The sequence below is a fragment of the Panthera onca genome, chromosome E3, assembly GCF_046562875.1.
Source record: "Panthera onca isolate mPanOnc1 chromosome E3, mPanOnc1 haplotype 2, whole genome shotgun sequence".
Lineage (NCBI taxonomy): Eukaryota > Metazoa > Chordata > Mammalia > Carnivora > Felidae > Panthera > Panthera onca.
The window spans coordinates 40,238,358-40,251,924 of record NC_138354.1 but is presented as its reverse complement, the minus strand read 5'-3'; the positions used below and the strand labels follow the sequence as shown (position 1 = coordinate 40,251,924).

At 61.1% G+C, this 13,567-nt stretch overlaps 3 protein-coding genes, 1 long non-coding RNA gene and 3 other non-coding genes across 8 annotated transcripts; 4 read left to right on the top strand and 3 right to left on the bottom strand.

Annotated features, from left to right (window-relative positions):
- Window positions 1-9: 9 nt before the first annotated feature.
- On the bottom strand, window positions 10-2,138 carry RPS2 (ribosomal protein S2). The gene is made up of 8 exons (XM_060648086.3): window positions 2,036-2,138; window positions 1,680-1,859; window positions 1,503-1,592; window positions 1,198-1,305; window positions 770-943; window positions 527-686; window positions 218-309; window positions 10-129 (listed from the first exon to the last, which is right to left on the bottom strand). The coding sequence occupies exons 1-8, from the start codon at window positions 2,078-2,080 to the stop codon at window positions 49-51; spliced, it is 930 nt and encodes a 309-aa protein (XP_060504069.3). The 5' UTR covers window positions 2,081-2,138; the 3' UTR covers window positions 10-48.
- On the bottom strand, window positions 368-500 carry LOC132689829 (small nucleolar RNA SNORA64/SNORA10 family). The gene has a single exon (XR_009615175.2). It is a non-coding gene; the product is annotated as a small nucleolar RNA SNORA64/SNORA10 family (small nucleolar RNA).
- On the bottom strand, window positions 1,029-1,162 carry LOC132689828 (small nucleolar RNA SNORA64/SNORA10 family). Its single transcript, XR_009615174.1, has one exon. It is a non-coding gene; the product is annotated as a small nucleolar RNA SNORA64/SNORA10 family (small nucleolar RNA).
- A 27-nt stretch (window positions 2,139-2,165) lies between the features above and the next one.
- Window positions 2,166-3,165, top strand: LOC144614789 (uncharacterized). Its single transcript, XR_013552959.2, has 2 exons — window positions 2,166-2,264; window positions 2,516-3,165. It is a non-coding gene; the product is annotated as an uncharacterized LOC144614789 (long non-coding RNA).
- On the top strand, window positions 2,311-2,437 carry LOC132689838 (small nucleolar RNA ACA64). The gene has a single exon (XR_009615183.1). It is a non-coding gene; the product is annotated as a small nucleolar RNA ACA64 (small nucleolar RNA).
- A 719-nt stretch (window positions 3,166-3,884) lies between the features above and the next one.
- RNF151 (ring finger protein 151) lies at window positions 3,885-5,961 on the top strand. Of its 2 annotated transcripts, none has more exons than XM_060629090.3 (4): window positions 3,885-4,008; window positions 4,331-4,476; window positions 4,814-4,886; window positions 5,426-5,961. In XM_060629090.3, the coding sequence occupies exons 1-4, from the start codon at window positions 4,006-4,008 to the stop codon at window positions 5,909-5,911; spliced, it is 708 nt and encodes a 235-aa protein (XP_060485073.1). In that variant the 5' UTR covers window positions 3,885-4,005; the 3' UTR covers window positions 5,912-5,961. The 2 variants fall into 2 exon arrangements, with proteins under 2 accessions (XP_060485073.1, XP_060485072.1); XM_060629089.3 differs by having other exon boundaries at window positions 4,790-4,886.
- Window positions 5,962-6,981: 1,020 nt separating this feature from the next.
- On the top strand, window positions 6,982-13,469 carry TBL3 (transducin beta like 3). Its single transcript, XM_078440261.2, has 22 exons — window positions 6,982-7,102; window positions 8,480-8,531; window positions 8,615-8,710; window positions 8,793-8,840; window positions 8,946-9,087; window positions 9,183-9,267; window positions 9,352-9,522; window positions 9,624-9,699; window positions 9,779-9,872; window positions 9,956-10,137; window positions 10,237-10,378; window positions 10,476-10,534; window positions 10,620-10,723; window positions 11,453-11,600; window positions 11,688-11,918; window positions 12,000-12,070; window positions 12,150-12,306; window positions 12,402-12,460; window positions 12,722-12,825; window positions 12,921-12,992; window positions 13,076-13,234; window positions 13,331-13,469. The coding sequence occupies exons 1-22, from the start codon at window positions 7,062-7,064 to the stop codon at window positions 13,438-13,440; spliced, it is 2,403 nt and encodes an 800-aa protein (XP_078296387.1). The 5' UTR covers window positions 6,982-7,061; the 3' UTR covers window positions 13,441-13,469.
- The last annotated feature ends 98 nt before the right edge of the window (window positions 13,470-13,567 follow it).

Here is a 13,567-nt window from a genome sequence, read left to right as displayed (position 1 = left end):
AAAACACTATTAACAAGCTTCAATTCCCTTTATTTTTCTCATACAAAATTATGTGGTAGCCACAGCTGGAGCCTGGGTCCTCTGCACAGAGACTCTGGTGTGGGTCTTTACGAGATGGTCAGTGAATTCCTGGGAAAAACAGAGACTTAAGTCGTACAGATGCCGCCCCACCGTCCACCCTTGTCCAGGCTCACAAGGGGGGGTGGGCAGGCAGTACCTGATAGGGAGACTTGGTGAACACAGTCTCCTTCCAAAGATCAGGGGTGAGATAGCTGTAGGTCTTGGAAATGGCATCAAAAGTGGCCTTGGCTGCAAAGGGGAAAACAGGAGTGAGCTGGTGGATTCTTGTGACAACCACAGGTACAGACACTGTTGCACTCCTAGGAACAGAGAGGCCACTTGGGGCCGGTCTGCCGTGCATTAGGAGAGCCTTCCTCTCTCTCTCTCTCTGAAAACACGCCAACCACACACCGAGTATGATTAAGCGGAGCTGAGAGAAGCCACAGCCCCCCTTGGGACCACCTACCGAAGTTGCCCAGGGTGGCAGTGCAGCCCCTGGCTGAGGTGTAGCAGTCGTCGATACCAGCCATCATCAGTAGCTTCTTAGGTACAGGGGCTGAGACAATGCCAGTGCCTCTGGGGGCGGGAATGAGGCGCACCAGGACAGAACCACAGCGGCCTGTCACCTGTGAAGGTGGGAGGAGTCAGCAGATGGGTGATCAAGAGTCTGCACCCCTGCAAGCCCCATCGTTGGCCACCCCCGGCCTACCTTGCATGGTACAGTGTGGGGCTTCCCAATCTTGTTCCCCCAGTAGCCTCGCCGCACGGGGACGATGGAAAGCTTGGCCAGGATGATGGCCCCACGGATGGCGGTGGCTACCTCCTTAGAACACTTAACACCCAGACCAACGTGTCCGTTGTAGTCTCCGATGGCAACAAATGCCTATAAAAAACCTGGTATGACCCGTGGTCCATTCCCCGCACAGGCCCGCACAGCACCAGCAACTCCCACCAGAACACCCACCAGGCCCTGTTGCCCTCCTCAAGGAAAGAGTGGCCACCGCCAGGCCGCTCTGAGGTCCAGAGGAGATCTTTCCTCTCTCTCCCCATTACGAAAGCCACACGTGAGGCAGCAAGTGTGGCTGTGCAGAGCCGAGAGAGCCTCACAAAGCGCCTTGGCAGAAATGGCTCAGCTACCTTGAACCTGGTCCGCTGGCCAGCGCGGGTCTGCTTCTGCACAGGCATAATCTTCAAGACCTCGTCCTTGAGCGACGCCCCCAAGAAAAAGTCAATGATCTCAGACTCCTGAAAAACGTGACGTGGGCACAAAAGTGGTTATCACGACACAGAAGCCACCTTTGAGAACCGTCACCTGGACCCCTGGAACCGGTCCCCAAGTTGTCCCGCCACGGACAGAGATCATCCCCGGAGCCCACGTTAAACGAGAAGCCCAGAGGCCGCACCCACCCACCGGCCCGTTCCCGGGAGGACGCACGCGCTACCTTGATGGGCAGAGAGAAGAGATAGATCTCCTCCAGGGACTTGATCTTCATATCCTTGACCAGGCGGCCCAGCTTGGTGACGGGCATCCACTGGAAAGAACAAGCTCAGGTAGACTAGGACCGTGCGTCCGGCGCCGCCGCCCATGGGCCCGTCTCACGCGCGCGGCCCGAACCTACCTCCTTGTCCTCGGCCTTGCCTCCGCGAGCTCCGCGGCCGCGGCCCCGGCCTCGACCCCGGCCGCGGCCCCGACCCCGGATGCCGCTGCCGAAGCCTCCGCGGAAGCCGCCGCGGCCTCCCATTCCAGGGCCCCCGGGCCCTCCGGGCCCTCCCGCAGCACCGGCGTCATCCGCCATTTGCTGAAAACAATGACAAGAAGACAGTCAGCGAAGCCCTAGCATTCGCGGTCGCACGAGGCGCCCAGAGCACGACTCCCTCCCGGGAGCGCCAACGCGCCAACCCGGGGCCCCGCCGGCCGTCCGCGCACTCCCACCACCCCGGCCCGGGTACCGCCACCCGCAGCAGGGAGACTCACGTGTATTCCCGGAGAAGAAGAACTAGGCCGCGCGGAAGGGAGCATTTATAGCAAGCCAAGTGCCGCGAGATCGTGGCTGCCCTAGGCGCGACTTTGCCACGGACCAATCAGACAGGTGGTGACGCGCGCCCAGTGTTCCCCCGCCCGCTTTGTGTGCGCTTGCGCGCCTGCGGCCCTGCGGCGCGAACTCTCTGAGTTGCAGTTGTCTTGCTCCTCCCGTTCGCTGCAGGTAGGTCTAGTCCTCGCGTCCCGGGTTGGTAGCTGCGAGGGACGGCGTTGGTTGAAAATCACCCGCGGCTTTGGTCGTGGCCGCGGGTGAGATTCGGCGCCCAGAGCCACCGGGGGCCTCAGCTCACATCCCACTCGTCGGTGTGGGGAGGTGAAACCCAGGCCCCGACAAGCGCGGCCAGCCCGGCTCCCGCCCCGGCCTCGCCGCGCGTGCTCTGGCCTCTGACTCCCGACCCCATGCTCTGTCTGCAGGTCGCCGGCGCCCCGACCCCGAGGCCCAGGACGGCAGGGAGGCAAGCTCTGCTCTCAGCGCTCAACGAAGCTGGTGGTCTGAGTCGACCGCGTGTGACTGCCCTTGGCCCCCCCCAGCCATCAGCCTGGGAGGTGCATCTCTGGGACGCAGGGAGCAAGGTGTTTGTGGAGGGGAGAGACTCTAGGGCACCTCCTCTTCGCGACCAGTCCAACTCTGTGTTGGATGCCGTAGAGGGGTACACCGTGGCTCTCGGAGGTTGACAGGTGACTCGTTAGTCATTCTGTAAGTGGCAGAACTACATTGGAGACCCAGGTGTGCTCCTCCACACCCCCATACCTTGTCCAGGAGCAGATAAAGTATTTTCCAGCTTGGTGGTGAGTTGGGCTGGGCCAGCAAACCACCAGAAAGTGAGAATACAGAGAAACAAGGCTAAAATACGGTGGGCGGGGGGGGGGGGGTGAGGAAGGGGGAGCCCTACCGCTCAATATCAATTACAGACCCTATCAGGGAAAGCTGTGTGGATCACTCCTGCGACTCAGACAGTGAGAAACCGCCATCACCCTGAACTCTTGCTTTTGTCCGGTGGACGTTGGTTCAAAAAAAATCTCTCCCGGTTTTTTCTTTCCACAAAATAAAGTTTTCCTTTGTTTGTTGGCTTTGGTTGTGGTTTTAGCATAGCTTGCATGTCTTGAATTGCAATTCTCTGCGATTTCTAAAGAATTTCCCTTTGCTAGTAAAATAACTGACTTTTATTTTTGAGGTTGATAGCATCAGAGTGTAAGATCGCCAGCTCAAAGGCTTGCAGTGGCCCCCTATTGTTCTCAGGAGGGGGATAGGGTCTTTAGGATTTGATGGGCTCAACACTCTGGTAGTGAACCTACAGTTCTCTGGTAATGTGCCTCGGGTGTGGGAACATCCTGGTTTTCCAGGTTGAGATTGGTCTCCACATGTCTTTCCTCCTAGGCCTGCCCAAATAGAGCCTCCCTGTTCTGGAACACCCTTCCGCATACTAGGCCCCCCGTTACTGTGGTACCACAGGTTGTATGGGAATTTGGTCCTGACATCCCTCATCTGTATTCTGGAGCTAGATGTCTTAGATCCTAAGAGACCTGCTGGTGGGTCAGTGGGAAAAGTCCTGGGCTCTTGGACATCTGGCCTGAGCAGCACTATTTGAGGAAAGGTAGGGGAATGATTCCTACTTTCCTGCCGAAGCCTCAGCTTTGGGAAAACAGCACCCAGAAGTTTGGTTCCCGGCCTGGTGCTGCCTGGGGATCAGGCAGAGGCTCCAGACACCTGCCCCGGTCCACACTGCCTACCTCTCAATTATAAGCAAGGGCTAGATGGTACAGAATACCTACCATTGGGCCCTGGACCAAGGCTGTGATTGGCCTGAGCTGGACAATGCCACTGTGATGTCGGCCCACTCCTGCTGTGAAATGGAGGCTCCTGATCCCTGGGGGTCAGTGGAGCTGCCGTCCAGACACAGATCATGGTGAGCATGGGACCCTCTTGCCTCTGGCCCTTAAGTTTGTTCCTAACTCAAGAGCTGTCCAGAGCTGGACCCCGTTCCTTATTCTGAGTGTGAACACTGGGTTAACAGGTTCCCAAACGAGACTAGAAAACCAACGTTTCCGAGGGCTCTGGTCAGGTCTAACTCCAGGCCGAGGCCAGTTCCAGCCAGGGACTGGTAGTTGTCTTGACCCTCACGGCTGCCCCCTCAAAATGGATGCTGACCCGACCGTCCACTTGGAGTTTCCCTTTGGGTACGCGGTCCGATCCTGGTCCCAGCCAGGCCCTGATTTTGGCCTTTGCAGAGTGGCGGATATGATCTCAACCTCTTCGCCAGCCCTCCCGACTGCAGCTTCCTGTGCTCCGTATGCCACGGGGTTCTCAAGAGGCCAGTGAGGCTGCCATGCAGCCACATCTTCTGCAAGAAATGCATCCTCCGGTGGCTAGCCAGGTGCTAGTGGGTCCCCGAGAGGCTGGGAGGGCAGGAGCAAGGCTGTGGCCTGGAATAGAGAGGAAGACCTGCCAAGCAGTGACTTACAATGGCCGGAAGAGGCCACTGCCAAATCTCCTGGGACATAAGAATATGTGGGCCCCTGCAGCCTGTGGGATCTGCGGCTCCAGCCTCAGAGCCGAGTTCCCTATGAAGCCCTCATGCCTCTTCCAGCTTGAGAAGGGACCTCCTGGGAAGGCATGTTGCTGCCAACTGGTCCTTCCCACTCCCAACACTCCCCCCCCCCCCACCCCCCTCAACTCATGCCTCCTAGACAAAAGACCTGTCCGTGCTGCAGGAAAGAAGTGAAACGGAAAAAGATGGTCCATGTAAATAAACTCCGGAGGACCATTGGCCGCTTGGAAGTCAAGGTAGCTTGAAGCACCCACTCCCACCACCCTTCTGCTCCTGCCAGGGGAGGGGGAGAGCCAGGAGAGGGGTAAGGAGAATCCTATCAGAAAGAGCGGAGGGTTTCTGCTCCAGCAGCATAGACTGAAGCCTGGGGGTCATCAGTCCTGAGTTTGAGTCACATCTCTGCCATTTACTTGCTGTGTGACTTTAGGCAAGTTACCTAAGTTTTCTGAGCCCCTGGGGCCTCAGTTGTAAAATGGGGATTCTACAAAATTTTTAGAGAATGAAGTGTCTGCTGTGCTGGCCACTACTCTCCAGCCCCCTATTTTTATAGATGTCTCGGTTCCTCAAGCCTCAGGCCATGTGCCTCAGAGATCTAGATTCTTCCCACCTCCAAGCATTTGCCCAACGATTTCCCTCTCCTCATCATTGATGCCATTAGGGCTTGGCAGTCTCCCAGTTCAATATGACAGATGGGGGAGTCTGTGGAAGGTAGGCCGCTCGTGAGCTGGCAGTGTCCAAGCTGGCCTGGCTCACATGGTGCTCTCCCTACCCCCAGTGCAAGAACGCAGAAGCTGGCTGCTTAGTGACGTGCCCCCTGGCCCATCGCAGGGGGCACCAGGACTCCTGCCCTTTTGAGCTGATGGCTTGTCCCAACGAGGGCTGCCCGGCACGGGTGCTGCGTGGGGCCCTGGCTGAGCACCGGCAGCACTGCCAGCATGGGGCCCAGCAGCACTGCCCACTGGGCTGTGGGGCCACCCTGGGCCCGGTGGAGCGTGCCCACCACAACTGCTACCAGGAGCTGCGTGAGGCCTGGAGCCAGCGGCAGGAGCGCAGCCGGAGCCTGGTGCTGGGCCTCCTGCGGCGCGTGCGCAAGGTGCACCACGCCACCAACTTCATCCGCAGGCAGCTGGCCCAGCTCCGGGACTTCCTGCGCGAGGACGACGCGCTGATCGTGGGCACCCCGCAAGAGGAGACTGAGGCCACCCCAGAAGGCAGCACTGGGGCCGAGGTGTGGGGAGCCCCGGGCCTAGGTACCTTGTAATTAGAGACGTAAATAAACGCGGAGCCCAGGCCTGGCCCCCCCCACCCCCCCTGCCACCTCTGTGCTTGCTGGCCTCACAGCTTTATCCCATTTGTCACCATGCCCCCTTTCCAGGCACTACTGCCTTCACCCCGCAGGGATACGACGACCTTTCTCCCTGGACCTCTTCCCAGAAGGCTCTTCTCCTTGCCCTCCATTTGCCTGGTTTCTTTTCCCTCGGATGTCTTCTCATAGAGGTTTCCCCTGATCCTCTCCCAGGGAAGGGATCTGCTTACTAGCTTCACAGCCAATCACACAAAGAGCTCAAAACGCTGAACTCATAGAAGTCAACGCCTCACAATGACTCACGAGGAACCCCTATTTGTCTCCGACCTCCTGCCCTTCCATTCTCCTCCCTGCTAGTTCCCTGGAGCCACAAGCACTGTTCCCCCACATAGCCACAGGGGTCCATGCTTACCAGCTTCAGGTCTGGCTCAGGTGTCACCTTCTCGATGAATCCTCTCCCACCACCCCATGTGAAAGTGTACCCCCTACACTCCGCTCCATCCAGCGCACTAATTTCTCGCTCTTCCTTCGCCCACCCTTCTCCCCTGTAGCACCTGAGCTACTTGAAGGCAGGGTTTTGTTTTTTCTCCTCTGGTGTCTCCCAAATGTCTGCGCCAGAGCTTTGCACATAGAATGTGTTCAATAAATATTTGAGAGACTCCGAAGTTACGAGGTCTAGTCGTTTACGGGCGTTACATCTCACACCAGACCATGAGCCCCGAGGCCGGACCTAGTTGACCGCACCCGACCGCACTTGCCCCCAAATCCCAGAATGCCGAGGGGGCAGAAGTCTTGGGATCAGTTTAGTAAACATCTTCTACGACTCTCTTTTAAAATTTCCACTAACAGGCAAACAGCGTGCAAACCCCGTAACTGCCATCTTTGCCCAACGCCCGCAGCCGCCTCCACGCCGCTCTACCCCCGCCCCTCCAGGCCAGAAACGCTTCTTCCGCTTCCTTACGCGGAAGCTGCCCACAGTAAAGATGGCGCCGAGCGCACAGTGCTGATGACGCCATAGTCGTGGGCCGTGACGCCATCTGCAGCGCGCCGGCAGTGAGAAGTGGCGAGCCAGGTTCCCTCACGCGGCGGCGGCGGCGGCGACGACATGGTGGAGCCCGTGGCGGGAGTGGGTCGCTTCAAGGCCAAGTGAGCCGGGGCGCTGCGGCTGCGAGTGCCGCCCAGGGAGGGAGCGAGGTTCGCAGCAGGAATAGCAAATGCGCCCGCCCTGCACGGGGCGCCCATTCGGGCCTGGGGAGAGCCTGAGGGCGGTGTGCGGACTGCCCCGCAGGGGTCGTGGCGGCTGCGTTATTACAAAGTCGGGGGGCCAGCCTCGGTTATTACATCAGGAGCTGGCTTAGGAATTGTGGATGAAAAAGTCTAGAGGAGGAAGGGTCGGGCTGAGCACAAGTCGCGGCTGGTCCTGGACGGCAGCGGGACGCCTCGACCCTCAGGTACCGGGAGAAGAACCACTCTGGGGCAGGCGGCCTGGAGGCTTTCACCAGCTGTCCCTCTTCAACACGACTGGAGATGGGCGGGTCCGCTGTGGCCCTGGAGGCCCCGCATCCTGTGCTTATTCATTCCCCAAGATCCCCTGACCATCCTGGTGAACCGGACAGACTCATTCCCTCCGTGGGGGCTCGGTGTGATAGAAGAAACATGTCAGGCACATCGTTTCTGTCACTAGTAGTGACGAGCAACGCCTGGTGCCAAGAACATCTCTGTGGGATAGCCACCTGGGTTCGGGGGCTGGGGGACTCCCATTTCATCTTGGTTGTCAGGCTTCCCCCCAGTGGAGTTAGCCAGGCACCACTGAAGTCCAGGAAGAGAGACCCAAGCCACACGCAGGGAACATCCTGTGTGACACAGAAAAGGTCAGCAGAGGCTCCTCCAGCCAGGGTCTCGGAAATCTGTAAGGTGGTGACCTAAGCAGGTGTGTTCTGAAAGGCCTTTTTGGCAGCAGCCCTTGAGGTGGGAGATAGGGGCCTGGTGAAAAGGTTGGAGCAGCTGTCCAGATGAGAGTGCAGTGGCCTCGACCAGCATGGAAGCAGCAGCGGGGGGAGGGAGGAGGCGACAGATGAAGGCTACTTGGTGGGTGGGAGGAAGGGGCCAGGCTTGGGGAAGGGGCGGCCTGGGCCTGGGACTGGGGGACCCTGGGAGATGGCTGTTGCTCCAGGCTGGTACCCTGAGCTGGCCTCCCATGGCCAGCAGGGGGCCCCCAAGGCACAGCCTTCTGGGCTCTGGGGAATCTCTGGAAAGCCTGGGCTGCCGTCCTCCTGCCTGAGGACCTGGCGTGAATCACTGCCCAGCTCCGGGTGTCCCGTTCTCTGTGACATGGGGGTAACCAACACCCGTCCCACAGTGCTGCTGAGAGAAGATGACAGAAGAGCCACCTCTGACCTCCCGTGCCTCTGCCTGGGATCGCCTCCAGGGCAGGGTCCTGTTGGGAGAGCACCCAGCACAGAGCTGGCACCCGGGACCAAGGGGTGGGTGACTCACCGTCTTCCCCCCCTGTCATCCCTCTAGCTATGCCGTCGAGCGCAAGATTGAGCCTTTCTACAAGGGCGGGAAGGTGCAGGTACCAGCCCGGGGAGGGGCAGAGTGGGGGGGCAGGCAGGGTGCTGCAGAGAGCTATCTTGGCTAAGACCCTTCTGTCACCAGCTGGACCAGACTGGGCAGCATCTCTTCTGCGTTTGTGGTACCAGAGTCAACATCCTGGACGTGGCCTCGGGGGCTGTGCTGCGGAGCCTGGAACAGGTGAGGATGGGGAGAGCCAGGGCAGGGGGCAGGTGTGGGGCAGCCTGTTCTCACGGTACCGTGTGCCAACTCTCGCCTCTAGGAGGACCAGGAGGACATCACCGCCTTCGATCTCAGCCCAGACGACGAGGTACGTGGCGCAGGGACGGGAGGCGGACTCTGGGACCTCTCGGTCCAACTTTGAGGACCTGTGGCCATGCCTCCACACACCCAGCTGAACCGCATCCTCCTCCAGGTGCTGGTGACAGCCAGCCGGGCACTGCTTCTGGCTCAGTGGGCCTGGCGAGAGGGCAGCATCACCCGCCTGTGGAAGGCGATACACACGACCCCTGTGGCCGCCATGGCCTTTGACCCCACCTCCACGCTGCTAGCCACAGGTAGGGCCCTGACTGGGTGGCTGGGCCGGCTGGAGGGCGCACGGTCAGCGGTCTTCGGGCACAGCAGCCCCTTCACTTCAAACACGTTCCCCTAGGCGGCTGCGACGGGGCAGTGCGCGTCTGGGACGTCGTGCGGCACTACGGGACGCACCACTTTCGGGGGTCATCGGGGGTCGTACAGTGAGTCGGGGTCTGGCAGGGCGGGCGGGGCGTTAGGCCCAGGGCGGCACAGCTCACCTGCCCCACCCCCCCACGTGCCTGCAGCTTGGTGGCCTTCCACCCGGACCCCGCACGCCTGCTGCTCTTCTCCTCGGCTGTGGACGCCACCGTCCGCATGTGGTCTCTACAGGACCAGTCATGCCTGGCCACGATGACCGCGCACTACAGTGCCGTCACTTCACTGACCTTCAGCGCGGACGGCCATTCCATGCTGAGGTCAGCGGACAGCCCCTTGGGCCGCACGGGAAGCGGAGGGCTACAGCTGACACTCGAGAACTGAGGTGGCTGTCACCCCCCCTCTCCCCCTCCCCCCCCAGCTCAGGCCGGGACAAAATCTGCGTTGTCTGGGACCTCCGGACCCACCAAGCCACGAAGACTGTGCCAGTGTTTGAGGTGGGGGCTCCGGGGGGCCGGGGCCGGTAGAGGGGGCAGGGAGAGGGTGGGTCTGCCTGTCTGACCTGCTTATCCTCAGAGTGTGGAGGCCGCCGTGCTGTTGCCGGAGGAGCCGGCACCTGAGCTGGGCGTGAAGTCCAAGGGCCTGCACTTCCTGACAGCCGGAGACCAAGGTGTGCAGGGCCAGGCCAGGGTGGGCACCGGGGGCTGGGGGAGGTCCGTGGACTCGAATCCCAGCACCCCTGCCCCCACGCAGGCCTGCTGCGCGTGTGGGAGGCGGCCTCCGGGCAGTGTGTGTACACACAGCGGCAGTTGCCGGGCCCCAAGCAGGAGCTGACCCGCTGCGCTCTGGCCCCTTCCGCCGGCCTGCTGGTCAGCGTCACCGCCGACCACAACCTGCTGCTCTATGAGGCTCGCTCCCTGCAGCTGCGGAAACAGGTGAGCTCCGCCCCTGCCGATTCCGAGGCCTGCGGGGGCCGGCCCTCCACTCATGCGGGCTCTGGCTTGTGTCCCTCCTGTCCCCCCCCCCCCCCCCAGTTTGCCGGCTACAGCGAGGAGGTGTTGGACGTCCGGTTTCTCGGGCCCGAAGACTCCCACATCGTCGTGGCTTCCAACAGCCCCAGCCTGAAAGTGTTTGAGCTCCAGACAATGGCCTGCCAGATTCTCCACGGCCACACCGGTGAGCGAGCCGAGCTGATGCCCCCAGCGCTTCGTCCTGGGCTGGGCTGCCCTCCTTTACCGTAATCGATGGCTGTTTTCTCTCTGCTTTCTCCCAGATATTGTCCTGGCCCTGGATGTCTTCCGGAAGGGGCGGCTCTTTGCCAGCTGTGCCAAGGTAAGGCATCCGGAGAGGTGTGGAGGCTTGGGTCCCAGGTGGGAAAGTCCAGCCCAGCCTCTGTCCTCACCCCTTTTGTTCCCAGGATCAGAGCATCTGCATCTGGAGGATGAACAAGGCCGGCAAGGTGGCCTGTGTGGCTCAGGGCTCCGGGCACACGCACAGCGTGGGCACGATCTGCTGCTCTAGGTAGTGGGTCAGGGCTGGAGTCTGTGCTCTTGCAGAACCCTGCTAATGGGGGTCCAGCTCAGGGGGATGTGTGGGGGGAAGGCTTTGGCCTTGATCTTTGAGGCTTAGGACTGGGGATATATCACAACACACCAGGGGCACCCCCGGTTGCCGTTGGAAGTAGAGGCGCCTCAGAAGTGGTCTTGGGGCTGGGTGAATAAAAGTGGGGAGGCTTGGGGTGCCTGGGTGGCTCAGTTGGCTAAACCTCCATCCTTGATTTCAGCTCAGGTCTTGATCTCATAGTTCATGGGATTGAACCCCGTGGTGTGGAGCCTTTTGGGATTCTCTTCCTCTCTTTCTGCCCCTCCCCCTGCTTATGCTGTCTTACTTTCTCTCTTTCTGTCTCTCTGTCTCTCTCTCAAAGTAAACTTTACAAACTAGGAAGGGGAGGGAGGTTTCAGGTCAGAAAGAATGACACTGAGCCAGGCTCGGGCAAAGAAGACATTTTCTGCCGGGGACGGGTGGGGTGTTGTGACAAAGTCACCAACTCCAGTGGACCCAGGGCAGGTGGTGGAGAGTGTGAATTAAGTGGTTCCAGAGGCATGTGGGGGTTGTCCAGAAGCTGTCTGCATTCTGGAACGGTCCCCCTGGTTGGGACCATGATCCTGCAGACTCAGGCTGTGATCCCCTGGTAGACAGGGCTGGCCGTGACTCAGCAGGTGTCTCCCCCTACCCCAAATCTGGTCTCAGGCTGAAGGAGACCTTCCTGGTGACGGGCAGCCAGGACTGCACCGTGAAGCTGTGGCCTATCCCTGAAGCCCTGCTGTCCAAGGGTGCATCCTCGGACAGCGGTCCTGTCCTTCTCCAGGCTCAGGCCACACAGCGCTGCCATGACAAGGTGACAGCACGTGGCACATCGGGGCACGGGTATGACAGGGCCCTTGCCGGGATGGGAGTCTGAGTCGCCACCTGCTCCCGTCCCCAGGATATCAACAGTGTGGCCATTGCCCCCAACGACAAGCTGCTGGCCACGGGCTCACAGGACCGCACGGCCAAGCTCTGGGCTCTGCCGCAGTGCCGGCTGCTGGGCGTCTTTTCAGGCCACCGGCGCGGCCTCTGGTGCGTCCAATTCTCACCCATGGACCAGGTGCTGGCCACCGCGTCCGCTGACGGTACCGTCAAGCTCTGGGCGCTGCAGGACTTCAGCTGCCTCAAGGTAAGCTGTCCCCACCGCAGGCCCGGCCCCCCTCCCCGGTGCCGGCTCACATCCTCCCCCCTCACCCGCCCCATCCCGCAGACGTTCGAGGGGCACGATGCTTCTGTGCTGAAGGTGGTCTTCGTAAGCCGCGGTACACAGCTGCTGTCCAGGTGCGGGGGCTGGGGATACGGGTGGGGGTTTGCTGCCGATGGGCCCCAGGACTGAGCCCCCTCCCAATCCCGACCCCAGCGGCTCTGATGGTCTCGTGAAGCTCTGGACCATCAAGAGCAACGAGTGTGTGAAGACTCTGGACGCCCACGAGGACAAAGTCTGGGGGCTGCACTGCAGCCGGCTAGACGACCGTGCCCTTACCGGTGCTAGCGACTCCTGTGTCATCCTCTGGAAGGTATGTAGGCTTGGGGCAGGGGTCGGGGGGGGGGGGGGGTGGTGGGAGGTGCAGGGCTGCATGCTAGTGCCGGTCCGATCTCGCTCTGACCCTAGGATGTGACCGAAGAGGAACAAGCAGAAGAGCAGGCCAAGCGGGAGGAGGAGGTGGTCAAGTAAGCGTGGGGCCCTCGCCCAGCTCCCCCGTGAGTGCCACCCCCGTGTCAACCACGTCCCGTGTATCGCACCCTTGGAGTGGGATATACAGGTTTCAGCTATGCTTTATGGCATGGGGAAACTGAGGCTGCAGCAGCAACGCAGCTCACCACCAGCAGGTGCTTCGGGCCAGGGTGCTGACTCCTGAGTCAGCCCTCGGATGGCTCCGCTTTCGGTCCCAGCCAGGTCCCCCAGTGACCCTGTTTACCCCCCCCCACCAGGCAGCAAGAACTGGACAACCTGCTCCATGAGAGACGGTACCTGCGGGCACTGGGCTTGGCCATCTCCCTGGACCGGCCCCACACCGTGCTGACTGTTATCCAGGGTCAGTGCCGCCTTGGGCCACACAGACGGGGTCTTGGGTCCATCTTGTGCCCCTTCCCTGGGACTCAGTCTCCCCTCTTCCCCTGCCCCCCACAGCCATCCGGAGGGACCCCGAGGCCTGCGAGAAGCTGGGAGCCACAGTGCTGCAGCTGCGACGAGACCAGAAAGGTCGGGTGGGAGGGCAGGCTGGGCAGTGGCCAGTATGGGCAAGGCAGCCAGCGGGCAGGTCTGACTGTCCTTGTCACCCACAGAGGCCTTGCTGCGCTTCTGTGTCACGTGGAACACGAACTCCAGGCACTGCCACGAAGCCCAGGCTGTGCTGGGTGTGCTCCTGCGGCACGAGGCCCCGGAAGAGCTCCTGGCCTACCAGGGCCTGCAGGCCTCACTCGAGGCCCTGCTGCCCTACACCGGTAGGTGCGGGGGGGGGGGGGGGGGGGGGGGGAGGGGGCCGGGGGGACAGGGCGCGGCCCGGCCAGACCCCCTGACGTCCCTCTGTCCTCCTCCAGAGCGGCATTTTCAGCGACTCAGCCGGACACTGCAGGCAGCCACCTTCCTGGACTTTCTGTGGCACAACATGAAGTTGCCCCCCCTGCCTGTGGCCCCCTCTGCTCTCTGAAACATGCTGAAAGATTACTTTTCTACCCTCATTCCCTGTGTCTGTCGGGGCTTTGTCTCAGCCCAGGTCCCAGGTCCCACCCCTGTGCCCCGGCCTGGCCAAGACCCAAAAGGCCCTGCCCCTAAGT